The 23,490-nt window shown below is 34.8% G+C and overlaps 1 protein-coding gene across 1 annotated transcript in view; it reads left to right on the top strand.

Moving 5' to 3' along the window:
- LOC126882943 (dual specificity protein phosphatase CDC14C-like) overlaps positions 1-23,012 on the top strand; it is a 32,629-nt gene extending 9,617 nt beyond the window's left edge. Inside the window, exons 3-5 of the mRNA XM_050648020.1 lie at positions 7,776-7,905; positions 16,126-16,304; positions 22,401-23,012. Of these exons, the coding sequence (XP_050503977.1) occupies positions 7,776-7,905; positions 16,126-16,304; positions 22,401-22,989 (898 nt within the window). The 3' untranslated portion in view covers positions 22,990-23,012. The remainder of the gene's footprint in view (positions 1-7,775; positions 7,906-16,125; positions 16,305-22,400) is intronic.
- Positions 23,013-23,490: the final 478 nt, after the last annotated feature.

The raw sequence follows: 23,490 nt of genomic DNA, 5'->3' as shown, positions 1-23,490 counted from the left end.
ACAGGCTTTTTTAGGCCCAGAGCTTTGCTGTTCTTTTCCATAAGTTTCTGTTTCTTGTCAACTTCTTCCAGTCTGTTATTCCCTTTTCTTGTAGGTCTTCTACTACCGCGTCTCTCCATCGCTTTCGTGGTCTTCCTCTCTTTCTTTTATAATTTGGTACTCTCTATTCTATTTTCTTGAACACTCTGTCATCGTTCATTCTTTCTATATGACCCAGCCACTGCAACCTTCTTAAGTATATTACGCTATCTATTTGTGGTTCTTTGTAAATATTATAAATTTCCTCATTTGTCCTTCTTATATATATCTTTCCTCTGTTCTCTTCCCTCCTAATATTCTTCTCAGTATTTTCCTTTCCCATCTTCTTACTGTTTCTTTTGTTGTTTGGTTGAGTATCCATGTCTCACATTAATATATATCTGTTGGTCTTATGATAGTCTTATAAATCCTGAATTTTGTATTCCATGACCGCTGCTTTGATCTTAGTAAATAATTCATGGCTCCCACAGATCGATTGGCTTTACTCAATCTGGCATCAATGTCTTTCATTTCTTCACACTTGTTTGTTATCCTTGATCTTCTCTTTCTACTTTCATTTTCTTTCTTTAAGTACCGTGCCCAAATTTTTAGGCGTAGGTAGCTTCCATGACAATTTGCCTTTACCTATCGTTCTCGATCTTGTGCGGCATGTAATAGTTGATCTGCTGATAAGCCAGTCCATTGACGAAGGTTTCGGAGCCATGAATATTTCTTCCGACCAATTCCTCTTTTTCCGTCGATCTTTCCATTGAGTATTAACTGCAGCATCCTGTATCTGCTACCTCTCATTATATGCCCCAGATATTCAAGTTTTCTCTTTTTTATCATCTTGGTTAAATCACCTTCGCCTTGACCTACTCTGTTTAAGACTTCTATGTTTGAAATGCGTTGAATCCAAGATCTTCTGAGCATTCTACGATACGACCACATCTCAAAGACTTCTAATTTGTTCATAATGTTAACCTTCATGATCCAGGTTTCACATCCTTGTAGTAATACAGGATACACATAACATTTTAGGAACTTGATTCTTACTTGTAAGTTCCGCTGAGAGTTGCTCAGAATAGATCTAAGTTTCATAAATGCTCCTCCTGCAATTTCTATACGAGTTTTAATTTATTCATCCGGATTTAGTGTCTCGTTTATCCAACATCCTAGGTATTTAAAATGGTTAACTTTTGTTATTGGTTCATCACATCACTGAGAATTAGTTGCATAGGGCCGACGTCTTGTTTACTAACCACAAGCAACTTTGTCTTTGTTGCATTTATCTTAAGTCCGTTATTGGAGCATTCTCTAGTGACTCGATCTATAAGGAATTGAAGATCTTCGATATTTTCAGCCATGATCGCGATGTCGTCTGCATATCTGATGTTGTTAATAGTTTCTCCCCCGATTCGAACTCCACATTGTCCTTCCAAGGCTTCATTAAAAATTATTTCTGAGTATACGTTAAACAGAGTTGGGGATCACACACAACCCTGTCTGACACCTCTTTGAATGCAAATTTTGTCTGTTTCTTTGCCGTCTACCAGAATAGAAGCTTCTTGATTCCAATATAGATGTTGTAAATTCTCAGATCTTTATCATCTATTCCAATCATTTCTAGATATTCAAACAACCTATCATCTTGAACTCTATCAAACGCCTTCTCAAAATCTATAAAGCAGACGTAAATTGGTTTCTGTACTTCCTATGACCTTTCATAACCTTGCTTTTCTTTTGATTTATTTGTAGGCCCAGCTTATACGCCTCATGTATTAATCTTTCTGTTATCTCTTTCAGTATCTTTTCACTTGTCGCTACAATTGCCACATCATCTACATATCCCACTAATTGATGACTCTTGTACAATAAGTGCCCATTTCTATTTAAGTTGCTATTCCTAATAATTAGCAGTGTACAGGTTAATATGTAATATTTGTATGTATCTGTTAAGATTTTTCCGTTAGTTTTAAAAGTTTCTAATGTCGAACTCAATTGAATGCCTTCTGACTGTCAATGCAGCAGACGTGCCGATCCTGCTACATGTCTTTGTGTGAGCATATTAACCCATTCTATGCCGATCACGCGCCCGCGCGTGATATGGTGACTTCAGTCAGGTGCCGTTCACTCGCCAGCGAGTGATATAGTCCAGCGTTTCCCAAACTTATTTTTCCGTGGCCCGGTTATTTTTGTGTTTATCCTTCGTGACCCACTATTTACATACTACATACTCACTACATACACTGGTGTGTGTGAGTGTGTGTGAATGAGAGGAGCGAGGTCCGAGGTGCGTGGTGCGAGGTGCGTGGTGCGAGGTGCAATATGCGAGGTGCAAGGTGCGAAGTGCGAGGGGCGATGTGCGATGTGCGTGGTGCTTGGTGCGTGGTGCATGGTGCGTGCTGCTTGGTGCGTGGTGCGTGATGCGTGGTACTTGGTGCGTGGTGCTTGGTGCGTGTTGCTTGGTGGGTGGTGCGTGGTGTTTGGTACGTGTTGCTTGGTGCGTGGTGCATGGTGCTTGGTTCGTGGTGCTTGGTGCGTGGTGCTTGGTGCGTGATGTGTGGTGCTTGGGGCGTGGTGCGTGTTGCTTGGTGCGTGGTGCGTTGTGCTTGGTGCGTGGTGCATGGGCACCTTCTCTTGTACTTTAAATACAGTCAATTGCTACCTTGTAATGTTATATTTAGATTGTTCGAGTATTAAAAAATACCACAAAGATAGGCTACATTGATTAACCAATTGACATAATGAAAACTGTCTTTAAATTGAAATATTGCATCCATAGCCGTTGGTGGATGTTGTTCTAAGAATAGTGAAATTTCTTCCATTAATTCAATAAGTCTTTTTAAAAAATTCTCTCTTGATAGCCAACGAACTTCGCAGTGTAAAAGATGTTCATGTTCACTTGAAGATCTGAAGCGACGAGGAGAGGCGACCCGGCATTTTGCTTTCATGGCCCGGTACTGGGTCGCGACCCACTGTTTGGGAAACGCTGATATAGTCACTTGAGTTGGGTGCAATTCAACAGAATGGCTCCTAGCGAGTTCCATCCTCTTATAGACGGAGAGGCAGCGCCGAAAAATCTCTTTAAATTTACTAAAGCTAGATATTTCACAGTTGATTACTGTGAGTGTGTAGAGAAACATACTGCGGTCGGTCAAGCGAAACGTAGAACAGGGGTTACTGATAAATATGTTATTAAAGTTGCTTTCCTACGAAGGTAATGCAATCAATTTACTAATGCTGAAAATCAGTACACACATTCTAAATTGAATATAAATAAAAAATCAATGGGAAAATCCCAATAGTTGGCTGTATACCATAGTTTAAAAAACTCATACAGAAGTGAAAACTTCAAATTGTATTCTGGTATAAAATCGTTTATTAAAAAACTATCTAAAAAGTCATCCAAATGGAGTGCAAAACGTTTTCGTTCTAATTCAGAACATCTTCAGTGCATTCTGCAGAGTAGTTTGAAACTGGCACACTATTTAAAGTGGTAACCCCATAATATATGGTTTACATATTTATATATTAATGGAATATGTTGACTACAAGTCGATGTTGTTAGATATAATAGAATACATGCCTAAAGAGCAACATGCTTCCCTGCTCGAAAAGGCTAGGTACTTGCCAGTTCAATGGGCACAGACCAACTCTGTGTTAGAAAAAATACAAAAGTTATTCGATTTTTAAAATATGATTTTTTGATATATTTTACTAGTGACGTCATCCATCTGGGCATGATGACGTAATCGACTATTCTTTTTAATGAGAATAGGGGTCGTGTGCTAGCTCATTTGAAAGGTAATTCAATTCTCTATTTAGTAATATAAACAATAAGATAATTATTTATACCTACAGAGGGTCCAAAAAAAAATTTTTTAATTAACTTAATTGACACAAAAAGAATAATGTATGTAATTTATTTAATTTAAAATACATTTTACAGAAATATAAGTTTTTTGCACAAATAAACATTGATTTTCGCTTAAAGTAAATGTTCAAACTGCCAAGAGGCAGATGGATGGCAGCTTGAACATTGAATTTTAATTCTACAAAAAAAGTTTACAATTCTACATCCCCTTCATTTTACAAAAATGGAGGGGAATACATCCCTCTCGAAGGTGAAAAATATGCATTCAAAATAAGTCCGGAATTGGATCAAATGAATAATTCGAAGCAACTTTTGTTCTACAGTGCGTCCATAAAGTAAGGCATAAATTAATTATTTCGTAAACCGGCGATATTAAGGAAAAATCCCGAAATAGGTCGATTTTTATTTTTAAATTCTGATTTTTTGGCATATATATCATACTACTGACGTCATCCATCTGGGCATGATGACGTAATCGATGATTTTTTAAAATGAGAATAGGGGTCATGTGATAGCTCATTTGAAAGGGTATTTAATTCTCTATTCACTAATATAAACATTAACATATTTATTTTTACAGGGTGTTCAAAAAAACATTTTTTTAATTAAAATAATTGAGACAAAAAGAAGAATGTGTGTAATTTATTTAATTCAAAATACGTTTTACTTTTGTCAGAAAACAGGAAAAAAATGTTTATTTGACAAATAAATATTGTTTTTCGCTTAAATTCAATGTTAAAGCTGCCACCCACCTGTCTCTTGGCAGTTTGAACATTTCGTTTAAACGAAAATCAATGTTTATTTGTCAAATAATTTTTTTTTCCCTTTACTGACAGTAGTAAAATGCATTTTGATTTAAAATAAATTACATATATTCTTCTTTTTGTCTCACTTATTTTAATTAAAAAAATGTTTTTTGAACACCCTGTATAAATAATTATGTTAATGTTTATATTATTGAATAGAGAATTAAATACCCTTTCAAATGAGCTATCACATGGCCCCTATTCCCATTTAAAAAAACCTCGATTACGTCATCACGCCCAGATGGATGACGTCACGAGGATGATATATATATATGCCAAAAAATCGTAATTTAAAAATAAAAATCGACCTGTTTCGGGATTTTTCCTTAAAGTTGCCGGTTTACGAAATAACGAATTTATGCGTTACTTTATGGACGCACTGTATAGAGTTTTTTCCCTAAGTCAATACTTTTCGAGTTATTTGCAAGTGAATATGCTCATTTTTAACAGAAAAGATCATGTTTTTGGGCGGTTTTTCGGAAATAACTCAAAAAGTAAGTATTTTAGCGAAAAAATATTCCCAGCAAAAATATAGCTTATAAAAAACTGAAAAAATGTTGAATGCTTGAGGTCTGTAGACCCAGTAGAAGCAGAGTTGTAGCTAATGAAATGTAGGTTCTCCTTCATCAAATTCCAAATCGAATATTTCAATGTGAAATTACCTAAAAATGGGGCACTTTTTGGGGAAAATTCATTTTAATATTTTTAAAGTGTTTAAAAAAAGGTTTATTTTTGTTTTTTTTTTTAAACTTGGAACATTAAAAGTAAGTGAGTTACGCTCAAAATATTGTTGGTCCCTTTTATTTTTTGGTTAAAAAATCGCGAAAATCGCCCCCTAATTAGCATCACAAATAAATTCTATCGTTACCACTCACAAGTTACTTTGCTTATGTATTATTTAAATGATCTGTATTAATCGGTTCAAAGTGCTTATTTTTGAAAAAGCTGTAGTTAAAATGACTTGAACGAGTAACTAATTACGAGTTTAGGCAAATTTTGCACAAATTGGAAATTGGAAAAGACTGTAAGACTTGTACACACTTCTAAATAGATCAAAACGGCAAACAGGTGTATGTTTTGAAAAAACTTTTGATAGTGTGTAAAAAATATATTTTATATCAGCTAAGTACTTTCAACACATAACGTGCCATCATCAGAGCTTCGTCCTCTTAAAATACCTTCATAGAAGAGCAATTGCTTAACAACACAACAAAAAACATGAATACTGAGCAAAAGCCACAGCTATAGGGTAATAACCCTTTACAGTGAATAGAATCACATCTAAATTCTTTTATTAATTTATAAAGACAACATGGCTGAGTCGGACCATTTTGAGCCCACGTGAACAGCAGATCAGCTGAGGTGTATGCTGAGCTGATCTGCTGTTCACGTAAACTTTTTCTTATATAATAATAGACAATTTCAACTACCTATTCCCAAATTTTCATCCTTCCTTTATTTTTTGGAGGTTTTCATAAAATTTTGTGTTCCCTGATCGGGCTAATAATCTTGTCGTGTTATAATCTTAATTGCTTGAAATTGCTCTCTTGTTTGTAACGATTTAGCATTTGGCATGCTGCTGTATCTTATCGTGAGTAAGATTCAAATTTACTACAAATTAATAAAATCTTTGATGTCACAATATTTATTAACATGGAAATATTAATTTTCTAGTATAAATATACAGGGTGTTTCATTAATAATTGTGCATATAGTAACTGGAGAAACCTTAGCACAAAATACGAAAATTTAACCTAAAACGCTTAAATAAAATGTGGTTTCTTACTGAGTTACAGGGTGTTTTATCTAAAAATTTAGAAAATATTTTGGCTCAGCATTTTAAAACTATTCAACGTATCGCTTTTATACTTGGAAGAAAGTATAGGTACTGTACAAACTATTAAATTATGTTAAACAAACGTTTCTGGCTATTACCAAAGGCGTACGACGTGGGAAAGTGAATGGTTGACCCTTTCCAAATTCTACGCCACTGGCGAAATTGCTATTTTAGTTCAATTTTTGGATTCTCCAATACTATCCATGAAAAAAATATACTCCTCATTCGTAACGATAAAGTCATTAGTTTTCGAGATCTTTGAAGTTAAAAATGAAACGACAGGGTTATTTTGAGTAATGTATTGTGTCGCTTCATTTTTAATTTCAAATATCTCGAAAACTAATCATTTTATCGTTACGAATGAAGAGTATATTATTTACACAAAAAGTATTGCAAAGTCAAAAAATTACACTAAAATAGCAATCTCGTCAGTGGCGTAGAATTTGGGAATGGTCAACCAGCCACTATCCCTTGTTATACGCCTCTGGTAGTAGCTAGAAACGTTTGTCTATCTTAATTTAGTAGTGTGTACAGTACCTACACTTTCTGTCAAGTATGATAAGGATACGCCAAATAGTTTAAAATACTGGGTACAAATAATTTTTAAATTTTAATCATAATATGAATCATATCATAAATTAATCAAAATAACTGTGCCGTTTCATATTTAACTTCCAATATATCGAAAACTAATGACGTTATCGTTACCAATGAAGTTTATTATTTACGTATAAAGTATTGGAGAATCTAAAAATGGCACTAAAATAGTAATTCCTCCAGTGGCGTAGAATTTGAGATGGGTCAACCATTAACCATCCCCAGTCGTACGCCTCTGGTAGTAGCTAGAAACATTTGTTTATCATAATTTAGTAGGATCTCTAGTAGTCGCACTTTTTGCCAAGTATGAAAACGATACGTCGAATAGTTTTAAAATGCTGAGCAAAAATAGTTTTTAAATTTTTAGATAAAATACCCTGTAACTCAGTAAAGAATCACATTTTATTTAAGTGTTTTAGGTTAAATATTCGTATTTTGTGCTAAGGTTTCTCCAGTTAGTATATGGACAATTATTAATGAAACACCCTGTATAGATTAATTAATTAATTAAATATAGATTAATTAAGTAATCAATGGATCATAATAATTAGTTTTAATAAATTTAACAATTACGAAGTGTTATTAATGTAAAAATATTAATAACTGTGTTTTATTATAACACTAACAAAATTATTTGTAGTTTTACAAAAGTTGGAATTGAGCACTTTGACTTAATATTTCCTGATGGATCTACGCCTTCCAAAGATGTAGTAATAAAATTTTTAGCAATTGCCGAAGCTGCCCCTGCTGCAATAGCTGTACACTGTAAGGTACGTTGTTTCATTAGTTCTTACCAAATATAGCGCAATAATTATTATATCCCTATAATTAACGATTGAAAATAAGAATATTCAAAAACTAAACGAAATAGCCACCTCTATTTTGCAGATGAAATTTATACTCTATGACTATATGGTGTCACCTATATTGTTAATAGTTGACTGATAAGTTTTGTACACATTTGAATGAATGAAGGAAGTCAAAAATAGTATATTAAAGAGTGTAAATATATTTAATTTCCTTAGCTAAGCGCTCTCGACGAAAATGTCATCTTCAGAGCTAATGGTGAAAGTATAAAAAATTACCACTTCTTAGGAGTTGTGAGTGTGTGCATCATATTAAGGAATTTTGTGTGCTGTGATGGAAAATGAAAACTCCGGATGATAAAAAAATTAATCAACTCATTAATAATTGTAAAACATTAAAAAACAACCACTTAAACGTTACAACATATAAAATTTTGTGCATGGTAATGGGAGGTATCACCCAACCAATTCAACTGATGTCTAGCAGTTGACTGACTGTCTAGCAGTGATGTCAGTCTAGCGCCGAAAAGCATGAACACACTATACTGAGACTGTCCCCCTGTTTTTGTGTTATCAATTCTGTAGAATTAATTTGGGAACAGTTAAAGTAAAGTATAAGGAGTGAAAATACATTTCTTAAATTTGATTAAAAGGTAATTGAGATGATCAAATCAAATCTAAAAGAAGTACCTATTATATCTGATACTACCAAAGAGTACTTGTACTCCGTTTGACCACAACTTTTTCTCTCTGTTCTTAAGTTTTTTTTAAAGATTTCAATTGCAGCAGCCTTATTAATACTAATTTGTTACCTTGTATCATCCTCCTATTGATTTTTTTGTAGTCCTAGCAATGTGTGGGTTTCGTTTTTTATTTAAATATCCACCACAAGAAACTGTTTGACTATTATCTTAAGGTTTTAACATTCAGGTGTGGTAGTACGAGCTATCTAAGTGACTCATTAATATTTAGCTCAGCAGGGTGCTATTGTTAGAGGTGTGGAATTCCATAAACAACGAATATATGTACCTGTTTTATGAAATGATCCATTGTTTATGCAATTTTACACTTCGAACAATCGCACCCTCCTTAACTAAATATCAATGAGTCTCGTAGATAGCTGGTACTTACTACTGTATATATATTTTTTTCTTGTCACAAAATCTATGTAACCAATGCACTAGTACCTATGTGATCCAAGAATAATCAAAAGTGTCCATTCTTGACTACACACACCTAAACTTATATGGAATCATCTGATATTTCTTATTATTTCGCCCGAATTTAAAAAACAAACACACGAAGTCAAACAATACTTATTTTAAAGCAATTTAATAACAAGTACATAAAAATTAAATAAAACAATAAAGTATTTAACAAACAAATTGAAACTACTTGTTTTAAAGTAAATAGCATAAAAAATTTCAATGTAAAACGAATAATGTTAATTTTTTTTTTATTTATTTTTTTTGTTTTTTTTTTGGTAGTGAGTGTTATCACCTCTAGTCCTTCTAGTCCTTATGCAAGCTTGTTTGCGTGGGCACGCTCCTAATCAAATTTTCAACATTTTGTTGTGGTGGTTGCTTCATTCTTCAAGAGCAGCTTGTTCTAGCCTTGCGGTGTTTTGTGGATTATCTCGGCGAGCTCTAATTTTTCTTTTAAGCATATCCCACAAATACTCTATAGGGTTAAGCTCGGGTGAGCAAGCATGCCACTCCAAACAAGGGATATCTTCTGCTTTAATGATGTCTCTAGTCACTCTAATGGTATGTGGAGGTCCGTTATCATGCATGAAAATTAAATTTTCTCCTGTTGCACCTCTCCAGAGTCTAACTACAGGTTATCAACATACCTGTGAGGCGTTAAAGTCTATTGGATGAAAATTATACGAGTTTCTTTACGGATAACAATTCCTCTCCAGAACATTACACTTCCCTTTGTATATTTGTGAACAGATCTAGGGCTGCTTTATCCATTAGGCAATATAGGCAGTTGCCTAGGGCGGCAAATTTTGAGAGGGCGGCAAAAATACTGTACAAAAAAATATTTGTATATAAAAATTAAAATCGAATAACATTTAATTAAGTACATCGTACATCCATCAATGGAATGAGTGGGCATTCATTTCTAGAAAACAAATTGCATTTTCTTAACACTATTCATTCAAAAAGGACAGAAGTCGTAAATTTAGGGATTATTGGGCCGTCGGTAGCACCGCAAAGGCGGCGGGCGCACTGTTCTATATTTTTTTAAACTGAATCCTTTTGGGTTGTTCGTGGTTGAAAATTTGCCATTTTCATTGAAAAATGTCGCCTTTTCGGACGGTTTTTTGAGAATACTTTAAAAATTATGCATCTAACGAAAAAAACTATATAGAACATTTTTGTAGCTCATGAAAAATCCAAGAAATTCGTTCCTGCATAAGTCTTCTAGTGATAACATAAAAAGAGATATGGTAGGCGAAAAGAAATTTTTTTGTGCATGCTCAAATGGGTGTGTTCAACTTAATAACAGAGAAATGGTCGATTTTAAGTGTATAATGCTATCAGTATCTTTTGTAAGTACTGCCTAAAAAGACCTTTAAAATTTTAAAACGACCGCACTGTTAAATTTCCATTACATTCAAACTAAGCGAGATATGGTGCAACAAAAAAGGATGACTAATTTATTTTAAGATAAAATGCAAAGTATGTATTTTAACCCCTCATCCACCAGATTTAAATGCATCGTTTTGCTTCTACAATACCTTTAGTGATATTTCTATGTTTAACAAGTTGGTGGGGTTTAAAATGTATGGTTTTTGAAAAAAATAAGGTCAAATTGTAGAGAGCATTTTTAATTTTTTTTTAATCTTTCTTTTTCTCCATGTAACTCGAAAATGATAATGAGATACAGTAATGAAAGAAAAATAAAATTGTTATCTAAAAGAAAACCTACATTTTTGTAAGGTATTATTTTACGTATCTCTTATCACTTTCGATATACATGGAGAAAAAGGAAGATTTTTAAGAAAATTTAAAAAGGCGCTCTATAATTTGATCTTATTCTTTTCAAAAACCATTAATTTTAAATCCGCCCAACTTTTTGAATATAGAAATAAAACTATAGTAGAAGGTATTCTAGAAGAAAAACGATGCATTTAAATTCTGGTGGATGAGGGGTTAAATATACTTCTCATTTTTCCTTAAAATACATTATTCATACGTTTTTTTGCACCATATCTCGCTTAGTTTTAATGTAACCGACATTTAACAGTTCTCGTTTTAAAGGTCTTTTCAAGCACTACAAAAGGTATTGGTAGCATTATACCCCTAAAATCGACATTTCGCTGTTATTTTAAGTTGAATACCTACACCGAAAAAAAAATCTCTCTGATTATAAAAAAATGAATCTCTCTGATTTTATAAACTACAAAAATGTTTTATATAGTTTTTTTCGCTAGATATACAATTTTTATGTTATTCCCAAAAACAGTCTCCGAAAAGTGTCATTTTTTAGTGAAAATGGCAAATTTTTAACCACGAATAACTTAAAAAGTATTGAGTTTTCAAAAAAAATTATAAAACAGTTATTGCTTAGAATTAGGTTCTCTGTCCACTTCCGGTGTTAGTTTGATAAAAAAAAGTTCCACCCCCGAGAACGGGTGGGAACCACCCCTAATTTAAAAACGTCATAGCGTAGACTTTGCTTCTTGAGCTTTGAGCTATTCCCTACTTACAGTGAAAATATCAAGTCAATTGATGCAGTAGGATGGAATTCGGAGCCAAATAGGTACCCTCACTGACTGCACTAATAGATACCTACATCATTCATACATGAATGCATTCACTTGAAGGTTCATTTGGATACCAAAATAAAATCACCAATCACCAATAATTGACATATCTAAGTATTTAAAGAAGAGTGGATTGAGAGACATTTTCCCTAATTTTGATATTGCTTTGCGCATTTATTTGTGCCTCCCAGTTGCCAACCAACGTGTCCGCTGAAAGGTCATTTTCGAAAGTGTCAAGAATTTAAAATAGACATGAAAATAATTTCCGATCAAGTATGACGCAAGAACGTCTTAACAATTTGTCGATTTTGTCCATCGAAAGTGACGTAACAAAGGCGATAAATTATAACGACATTATAGATGATTTTTCCAAAGAAAAATCAAGAAGGAAACCTGATGTGATCGAACTGGAATGACAATTTTTATGTATTTTTATTAATCTGCTTGCATTTTTTTTTTCGCAAAAATGGTACATGCTTGAAGGGCGGCTACTAGAGAATTGCCTAGGGCGTCAATTGACCTAAACGCGGCCCTGAACAGATCTGACAGTTTTCGTTCTTGCTTGTCTTCCTCGACCTCTAAGTACACGATTTCGTAGGTCATCTGATTTTACACAAATCCTGACTTTTTCTGAAAATGGCATATTTTGTCAATTCTCAATGTTCCAGTTTTGGTGGTGAAGACACCAATTTAGGCGATCAATCTTGTGCTGCCTGGATAACTCGAGAACCCATAACTGTCTTATTCTGTATACTTCTTGATACGAACTCTTCCTCTTATCGTTTCCACTGAAACAGTTACACCTGTAGCTTCCAAATGCTGCTTGTGGAGCTGAAGGTGAGAAATGGGTAGGTGTCTTCCGGCTGATTAGACAATTAAACGATCGGGGCGAGCCAGTATTACTTTTTGGCGACTTTCCCTTGCTTCATTTTTGACCTGCCTAGTTCCTGTTACCTAGCATATGTTTTGGACACAACGCCCTGTATTACGCCTAGCTCTACAGCTATGTCCCTCTGAGAACATTACTTGCCCCACAAGACCAATAATCTTTCAACGTTGTAAGTTCTATAACCCCACATGAGGCATATTTTCGTTTTTGGACGCAAAAGTTAGTTTATTTATTTTCGTTCAATTTGCAACTCAAGCAAATAACCTATACCGTACCGAGCTGTACTATCTGATTGTCTTATCGATTTGTTTATTTTCAATAAAAACTTTTATTCTTCGCAACAGTAACAAGTTTTTTCAAAAGAAATAAATATTGCTTTGAAATACATGGTAAAGTTTGGGTGTGTGTATGTTAATGAATGTTTTTGAATATTAATAGTATATTAAGTATGGAGAACGGTAAGGGTTTTATACCGATTGAAGACAATTGTTTGGGGGAGGAGCGGAGCGACGACTCCAATTATTGTCTGAGATCGGTTACCCTTAACGTTCGACTTGCTTATAATGTTTTTTGCACGATTGACACCATTATAAATTATAAAATTAAACATTTTCGTCGTATTGACTAGTTTCATTCATTTTATCAAGATAGATAAAATGAGATACTTTGGTTGTTAGGTAGTAACTAGGGTGCATAACAACAATGGAGAATTGAGTTTTTATTTAGTTGTCAATAATTTTAAGTACATAGTCCTGTCGCCAGGGGGGGTACAACGGCCTCCTGTATTCAGATGGACTTACCCAAGTTTTTTTTATGTATTTTGACCTGTAGAACACGAATTTTTTGGGTAACAGTTGATCCGGATGTCGATAAGATTGTTATAAACCAAGAAGTTGAGGAATCACATAACAGCGATTTCTTGCAAAAGAAAACATTTTTTTGTATTTTTTGGGCCATTCTAACCAAAAAATGTTCCTACAATTTTTTTCATAGGATGCATAGTTTTCGAGATAAACGCGGTTGAACTTTCAAAAAATCGAAAAATTGCAATTTTAGAACCCGAATAACTTTTGATTAAAAAATAAAATAGCAATTCTGCTTACCGCATTTGAAAGTTCAAGTCAAATTTTATCGGTTTTAATTATTTTTATTGCTAAAAATTTATTATTTAATTGATAAAACAAAGCTATAAACACCTAGTGCGTGAGTGATGTTTTCAATGATTTCTCATTTAAAATCGAATGAGTAGGTAGAGGAGATAAAAGTGCAAGCATGGCTATTTCTACGTAACATGCATTAAAACGCATGTATTAGGCACGGGAAACACTATGTGTTTATAGCTTTTTTTAACAATCAAAAAATAAATTTTAAGCAATGCCAATATTCAAAACAGATACAATTTGACTTAAACTTTTAAAGGCGGTAAGCAGAATTGCTATTTTATTTTTTATTCAAAGGTTATTCGGGTTCAAAAATTGCAATTTTTCGATTTTTTGAAAGTTCAACCGCGTTTATCTCGAAAACTATGCATCCTACGAAAAAACTTGTAGGAACATTTTTTGGTTAGAATGACCCAAAAAATACAAAAAATTGTTTTGTTTTGCGAGAAATCGCTGTTATGTAATTCTTCAACTTCTTTGTTTATAACAATCTTATCGTCATCCGGATCAACTGTTACCCAAAAAATTCGTGTTCTACGGGCCAAAATACATAAAAAAAACTTGGGTAAGTCCATCTGAATTAAGAAGGCCGTTGTACCCCCCCTGGCGACAGGACTAATAATTTTGATTATTATAAATTAAAATATGAGCAGAAGTGAATTTGAAAAAATTGAACGGGCTTGGGAAGAAGGGTGTTCCGCAATTATTCCCGAAAAATCCAAAATCCGTTATCAAAATACCTACCAAAGTTTTAAAAAATGGTCCTGAAGCACCGGATGAAGAATTTCTAGTTCACAAGGTAATATAAGCTAGTTTAGGTAAGAGAAATACTCTAATGAAGATTTTTTCATAATTTGTAGGTCGCAATGATATTGGGAATATCTGGTGCCTGTAGAAGAGAAGAATTATATAATATTACTATGAATGACATCCAACAAACCGATGGTTTAATGATTGTAAAAGTACCCAATAAAAAAACGAACATCCAGCGTACTTTTACAGTCGTTAATAAACCAGACGATAAAATTCCATATTTAGAAATTCTGCAAAATAATTTAACAAATTGTACCATAAGTTTCAATATTAATAAATAATTCGTTAGTTTTCTTTATTCTTTCAAAAAATAAATTAAAATTAAGAGATTTTTTAACTCGACGGTAAGTGAATTACTTACCGTCGAGTTGGAGTACTTACCGTCGAGTTGGATTACTTACCGTCGAGTTGCTAGTAAATGTCACCTACTGACGTAAAATCTGTCACGGTAAACAGTCAAAAATGATCAATCGTGCAAAATAGTATATTAAGTATGGAGAACGGTAAGGGTTTTATACCGATCGAAGACAATTGTTTGGAGGAGGAGCGGAGAGACGACCCCAATTATTGTCTGAGATCGGTTACCCTTAACGTTCGACATGCTTATAACGTTTTTTGCACGATTGATACCATTATAAATTATAAAATTAAACATTTTCGTCATATTGACTAGTTTCATTCATTTTATCAAGATAGATACTTTGGTTGTTAGGTAGTAACTAGGGTGCATAACAACAATGGAGCATTGAGTTTTTATTTAGTTGTCAATAATTTTAAGTACAATTTTGATTATTATAAATTAAAATATGAGCGAAAGTGAATTTGAAGAAATTGAACGGGCTTGGGAAAAAGGGTGTTCCGCAATTATTCCCGAAAAATCCAAAATCCGTTATCAAAATACCTACCAAAGTTTTAAAAAATGGTGCGAAGGCAAGGATTTAAGAATCGAAGAAAAGACTCTTTTGGCATATTTCGTTCAAAGACATATGCAGTTGAAAGCTCCTGGAAGCCTCTGGGCAGAATATTCAATGATTAAATCCACCGTTTTTCTTTATGATGGCATTGATATTTCCAAGTTTTCAACTTTGATCGCGTATTTGATGAGAAAAAATATTGGCTATAGGCCTAAGAAAGCGAGCATTTTTACAAGGGAGCAATTTGAAAAATATCTGATGGAAAAAATATTGTGCAATACTAGTAATACTACTAATGTATGCGATTCTGCAGGAGTTTCTATTAGAAGTGAAACCACAGCCCAAATAAGTGGGGTTTCATTAAATAATTTAACAAATTGTACCATAAGTTTCAATATTAATAAACAATTCGTTAGTTTTCTTTATTCTTTCAAAAAATAAATTAAAATTAAGAGATTTTTTACCTCGACGGTAAGTGAATTACTTACCGTCGAGTTGGATTACTTACCGTCGAGTTACTAGTAAATGTCACCTACTGACGTAAAATCTGTCACGGTAAACAGTCAAAAATGATCAATCGTTCAAAAACGTTTATTTCACATATTTAAATAATTTATTTTTTAATATTTGTAGGCAGGGTTAGGAAGAACTGGGTCTCTTATCGGTGCCTATCTTATGAAACATTACCAAATGTCCGCAAGGGAAGCGATTGCGTGGATGAGAATGTGTAGGCCAGGTTCTGTCATAGGCCAACAACAATTATGGCTGGAAAAGGTTGAAAGTTGGTTATGGAAAACAGGAATCGAATACAGGTGAATAGCAGAAAATATGGGCTTATACAAAGGAATAATGATTTTTTAAACATTAGTAGTATACCTAAATTAATGATAACACTAAGGTTATTATTAATAAAATTTATGTAAAGGATCCTGCACAAACCTTATGGAAAATAGGTCCCAGTGGATTTCGTTCATACTTTGGGAAAATACCCTTTGAAGCATCCTGATAAAAAGTTCTCATGGGCACAACTCAATCGTATGAAGGATTTTCAAGATATAGAGGCCCAAACTCGGAAAATTATAAGATTTACGGGGTATTCCAATTCCGTGAGTTACTGGTTATTTGGCAACATGTAGAAGTTTGGATCAAGGAAAAGTACTAGTAGTCTAGGATTTTTTCCTGGCTATCCAATGGCGACCTTTACTTTGACCTTGACCTTCAACGGACGTCATCTTCTAGAGTTTCGAAGGTTTTAGGCATTCAATTGATATAAGCAGATTACTCATGGGCCAAAAAGGGATCGCTAAACACGAATATGCCATCAGAATTGCCTTCCGGATGACGTTGTGGCCAGGGCCTCTGCAAGGGACGTCATCTTCTAGAGTTTCGATGGTTTTCGGCGTTTAATTGATGCAAAGGAATTACTGGAGGGTTTTTTGAGGTCGCTATACACGAATATGCCACCAGAACCGACTCCCGGAGCACCTGATTTCCAAGGTCAATAAAAGTGGCTCCTGTAGTTTAGAGGGTCCTTGGTACTACATTAATGCAAACGGATTAATTATAGGTTTTTGCGGTTGCTGAACACGAATTCGTGATCAGCACAGACACAGGAGCACCTGGTGCCTAAGGCAGTTTATCTTCTGGAGTTTCGGAGAAATCAAATGGATTACTCTTAGGTTTTTGGGGTTGCTCTTTTGGAAAACTCTTTGGTGTGTGTACTCACTAAGTGAGTAACTTAAGTACTCAATTGTTTTAATTATTTATAAAAAATATAAAGTCAATTTATATCTGAAAATGTTTTTCCTTCATTTGTTTTAATATCGATTTAGTACATTCTATTTTGATAGTGGTATTCATCGTGGCCACTAGATATTCCATAGTCTTTTATCTAAGTCATATTCGTGTTCAGCAATCCCAAAAACAAAAGAGTAATCCGCTTGCATCAATTTAATACCGAAAACTCTCGAAACCGCAGAAGATGACGTGCCTTAGGCACCAGGTACCCCGGTGTCTGTTCTGATGGCGTATTTGTGTTTAGCAGCTCCAAAAACTAATGAGTAATACCCATATTCATCAATGTAATACATAAACCTGTCGAAACTCCAGCAGAAGACCTGCCTTAGGCACCAGGTGCTCCGTGGATCGGATATGATATCGAATTCACGTTCAGCAGCCCCAAAAACCTGTGAGAAATCAGTTTACATTAATTTAGTACCGAAAGCTCTCGAATCTCTAAAGCATGACGTGCCTTTGGCACCAGGTACTCCGATGTCTGTTCTGATAGGGTATTCGTGTTCAGCAACTCCAAAAACCTATGAGTAATCCGTTTTCATCAATGTAGTACCAAAGACCCTCGAAACTCCAGGAGTCCCTTTTATTGACTTTGGAAACCAGGTGCTCCGGGAGTCGGTTCTGGTGGCATATTCGTGTTTAGCGACCTTAAAAAACCCTCCAGTAATTCATTTGCATCAATTAAATGCCGAAAACCATCGAAACTCTAGAAGATGACGTCTCTTGCAGTGACCCTGGCCACCACGTCATCCGGAGGTTAATTCTGATGGCATATTCGTGTTTTGCGATCCCAAAAATCCATGAGTAATCTATTTATATCAATTGAATGCCTAAAACCATCGAAACTCCAGAAGATAACGTCCGTTGAAGGTCAAGGTCAAAGTAAAGGTCGCCATTGGATAACCAGGAAAAAATCCTAGACTACTAGTACTTTTCCTTGATCCAAAGTTCAACATGTTGCCAAATAACCAGTAACTCACGGAATTGGAATACCCCGTAAATCTTATAATTTTCGAGTTCGGGCCTTTATATCTTGAAAATCCTTCATACGATTGAGTTGTGCCTATGAGAACTTTTATCAGGATGCTTTAAAGAGTATTTTCCCAAAGTATGAACGAAATCTACTGGGACCTATTTTCCATAAGGTTTGTGCGGGGTCCTTTACCTTAGATTTACTATGGAAATTAGATACAAAATCAATGCAAACTCGTTAGTCGGAGTTTTTGAAGTTTTCGGAGTCTCCGAGGCACCTGGTGTTCAGCATGGGTCTCGTCTAGTGGCGTAGCGTAGTGGGGCGGCCCGCCCCGGGCGGTACTTTTTAGGGGCGGCAAAATTTAACAATAAATAATAAAAATATTTTGTAAATATTTGAACCATTCTATATTTTTATCGCAACTACAAATTCGGACCGATTGAAAGGAGCACGGAATTTTTAAAATCAAAAGGAGAGACAAGACGGCTTACTAAGGAATGGTTTTACCGTACATTAACTAAGGGCAAAAAGTTTTACGTACCTGGATTGCTTATTCTCCATCTAAAGCATGATTATTTTGCTTTTGTTGTCGTTTATTTGATAACGTAAATACACCGAACGGATCTAAATTGTGCTCATCTGATGGATTTAATATTTGGTGGAATTAAATCCTAAGGTTTCAAGTCACGAATCAAGTGCACTACACATCTAAAATGATTGCAAATAGAAGGAATTGGAGAGCAGACTTCAAAATGGACAGACCATTGACAAAAAAGAGTAAGACATAGTGGCAAAAGAAATAAAGAAATGGCAGGAAATTCTTATCAGAATGTTTGATATTATAAGATTTCTTGCCAAATAAAATTTGGCTGTACGTAGACATAATATAGAAAACGACACCAGTACCAATAGAGGGAACTTTTTAGAATTAGTTAATTTAATTTCAAAATACGATCCTGTACTTCGTGAACATCTTGTAAGTTCTAAAATGTGTGGCAAAATTTAAATCACTTATATGTCACCACAAATACAAAACGAATTTATTGCCATTTTGGGAAATAATGTTCGCCAACATATCTTCGGGCAAATAAAAATAAGGCTAAGTATTATTCAATAATTATATTCGACAGCACTCCAGATCTTTCTCATAAAGATCAAACGAGTCAGGTATTAAGATAGGTAGTAATTGAAAATCATGAAGTAAAAGTAATGGAATATTTTATAGATGTCATTGAAAATAAAGACAAAACTGCTGAAGGAATTTCAAAGATGATTTTGGACAAAGTAGAAGACTTTAAAATGTATAATATACGTCTGAATTGCCAATATAAATGAGTCAGATTAAATAAATTATTAGAAGAATTTTTTTACTTAGCAACAACATTTTTGTTTATTTTAATAGTATTTTGTATTTTGACAACGAAACCCGATTTGGGCTTCGAAACGTTAATAAATTCATTTTTTAATAAAATTGTGGCTTATTCCCCATAGAAAATACTTAATTATAAAAATGCCACAAGGAAATAGCTTCAGAACAACAATAATGTTGAACAAGTTATATCACGCTTCCTTAGAGGTCGGACTAAAGATTAATATCAACAAGATGCAAATAATGACTAATCTGGTGCTAAATCGTAATATTGTTGTTGATGGAATGGATATTGAGCAGACTGCATCTTATAAGTACTTGGGACATAAAATTCGGTTGGGAAGAGATAACCAGACGTGCGAGCTCCCACGTCGAATAGGATTAGCCTGGGCAGCGTTTGGTAAACTGAGCTATGTATTTAAATCGGACTTACCCATATGCCTGAAAAGGAAAATCTTTGACCAGTGTGTATTGCCTGTACTCACTTATGGAGCGGAAACATTAACACTCACAAAAAAGGTAGTGAACAAGATTCGCATAACTCAGAGGGCTATGGAGCACCAAATGTTGGGTGTCTCCCTGAGGGACCGAATCCCAAACGAAGAAATACGTCGTAGAACAAAAACAGCGGACGCCGTCGAAAGAATCGCGTCGCTTAAGTGGAATTGGGCAGGACACGTCGCCAGATTGTCAGACAACCGATGGACAAAACGTATTGTCGAGTGGAGACCACGAGAAGAAGCACTACGGAGCAGAGGACGACCACCAACCAGATGGGCTGACGATCTGAAGCGTATTGTCGGCAACTGGATGCAAGCCGCACAAAACAGAGAAAGATGGAAAGAGCTGAGGGAGACCTATGTCCAGCAGTGGACGAGTACGGATTGATGATGATGATGATGAAGGTTTATATATATATATAAAGGGTTGTCTACAGCTAATGCCGTTTCCCTTCCGTCAGCCAGGACTTCCATTTTTTTCGATCTTCCCAGTCTCCGTCTTCCAATCCTTTCTTAGACATGGCTTCGTCGACTTCATTTTTCCAAGATCTTTTAGGTCGTCCTCTTCTTCTCGTTACTCTTGGGCTCCATTCTGCAACCTTGTTTATCCAAGTGTTTTCTGCTCTGCGTACGTGGCCGTACCATTTCAGTCTTCTCTCGTCTATATATTGCAGGGCATCTTTTTCCACTTGCTTTCTTCTCCTTATCTCCTCATTTGTTATTCTGTCTCTTCTGGTGAGACCACAGCATATTCTCCAGTATTCCATTTCGGTTGCCAGAATGCTTTTTTGGGTTTTTTTGTTTATGACCCAAATTTCTGCGGCATATGTCATGATGCTTCTTACTGTTGTCTGGTATATCATTCTTTTTGTTTTTCCCTTGATGTTTTTATTCCAGATTACATTATGGAGTTGTCTGATGCAAGATCTTGTTTGTCCCAATCTGCTTTTTATTTCTGCTTCTGTTGTTCCGCTTTTCGACATTATAAAGCCCAAATATTTAAAATTCTTCGTTCCTTTTATTTCAACTTGTTCTTCTACTTCTAAGTTTTTACGTCTTCTTCCGATATTACTAAGTATTCCGTTTTCTTCATATTAATTTCCAGGCCCACCTTTTTGTATTCCTCTTTTAGTTTTCTTACCATGTAACTGATATCCTCTTCATCTTGAGCCATCACCACCTGATCGTCTGCAAAACACAATGTGTAGAGATAATCGTCCCTTATCGGTATTCCCATACCCCTACACTTTGTCTTCCAAGTTGTTAGTGCGTGTTCTAAAAATATTTTAAATAGAGTCGGTGACGTTGGGCATCCCTGTAGTAATCCTTTTGTTGTTTTGAAGTTAGCAACTACCTTGTTTCCGATTTTTATATGTACTTCATTTCCACTGAACATGTTTTTGATTGCTTCTGTTAGGTTAGGTGGTATCCCTATTGTAGTCATTGCTTTGTACAGTTCTTTCCTTGGCACGGTGTCGTATGCCTTCCTAAGGTCTATAAACGCCATGTGTACATCTTTGTTCTTAGCTCTTTTTTTCTCTATTGTCTGTTGTATTGTATGGATATGATCTAGACATGATTTCCCTGCTGTGAAACCTGCTTGTTCTTCTCCGATTTTACCTTCTATATTTTTCTCTATTTTGTTCCTGAGGATCCTGCCATACAGTCTTCCCATTGTAGCGATGACGCTTATCCCCCTGTAATTTTCGCAATCTTTTCTGTTACCTTTTTTGTATATCGATGTTATGTAGGCTTCCTGCCATTGTTTAGGGATGTCCTCTCCATTTATTGCTCTTTCCATGATTCGGCATATCATTCTTCTTAATTTCTGTGTTCCGTATTTGATTAGTTCCGCCACAATTCCTCCTGGTCCTCCAGCTTTATTGTTCTTCATGGAATTTATTGCTTGTTTCATCTCTTTGTCTGTTATGAAGGTTTTTAACTTGATATTATTTTATATATTATTAGATTGAAAACTTTGACTTGTTTATAGCAAATGTTGCTAAGACACCCATGTCATTTCGTTGTTTCAATTCGAGGCTAGTAGGCCTGAATTATTTTAGTTTGTTCAGAGGTAGCTACAGATGCATCATTCTCTGATGCATTTTGAACCGGTTAAATAAGTTTTGAAACCGGTCAGACTGATTGTAGCGCTCCCTGAACGAACTGAAATATAAGACAGCTTTGGTTTCGTTTTGCAACGAAATGAAAATGTTTATTCATTAAAAAAAATAAATTAGTTATTCTAATGAATATTTACTTATTTTTTAAGGTTGAGGCTATTTGGAGCGATGGATGCAATTCCAAAACATGCATATGGAATCTACAGTAAGCAATGGCTAAGAGATAGGGAGAAAATTATAACAGAAACCAGGAGAAAATTACGCCCAACGTTGGCACGAACAAAGATATCTAAAGGATCGGAAAAGAACATTTCTTTAAGCGTCGAATCCTTTGCTAAAATGTCGCGCATACAGAAACATAATAGAAGAAAAATGACAGAAGATAACATTCAAGGGCACCCATTCAAAAATTTCACCAAATTATTAGGTGATGTGCGTCTACAAAATAAAAGACCTTCTACATTGGGAAATAATTTAAATAGAAAGACGACTGTATGTAACTCTCCAAAACATAGCTTTATACCATCTTTCGCCAAATCTAGCTTTACATCAAGAAATGAACGAGGTAGAAATGAACAATTATTTACTCCTATTCCAGATAAAAGGAAAGCGCAAAAGATTACTCAGGGTGATCGCTTAAATCAAATTAAAGCTTCCTGGAATTCGAACAAACCTTTTGAATATCGACCATATACCGAAAATATAACGCAGAGAAAATTTCTATCCAATCTTTCATAAATATATTCATTTTTGAAGAATTACTTGTTTGTTTATTTTCTGATGGTTAAGACTTGCTGATAATAATATTATGATACCCTAGGCAGCAGTAAGCCAGCGCATCATTAAACTAAGTATAAACATCTTCTTCTTCTTGTGCCACTCCTATCGTAGATTGGAAATCATCCATATCCTGACCTTGTTTAAAGCTGACCTCAAAAGTTCATTAGTGGTGCAGCCAAACCACTCTCTCAAGTTCCGCAACCATGATATTCTTCTACATCCTGGATTCCGTTTTCGTTCTATTTTTCCTTGCATTATATTTTGAGGTAATGCGTATTTATGTTCTCTCATCAGGTGACCCAAATAGTCCAGTTTTCTTCGTTTAATCGTTAACAAAATTTCTGAGCCTTTCCCTATCCTTCGTATTACGTTAAAGTTTGTGACTCTATCAACCCAACTTATCTTCAGCATTCGACAGTAGCACCACATCTTAAAATTTTGTATATTTTTAATGTTGTT

Source organism: Diabrotica virgifera, chromosome 4 (assembly GCF_917563875.1).
Source record: "Diabrotica virgifera virgifera chromosome 4, PGI_DIABVI_V3a".
In the NCBI taxonomy this organism is placed as follows: domain Eukaryota; kingdom Metazoa; phylum Arthropoda; class Insecta; order Coleoptera; family Chrysomelidae; genus Diabrotica; species Diabrotica virgifera.
This window is presented reverse-complemented; position numbering and strand designations above follow the sequence as displayed.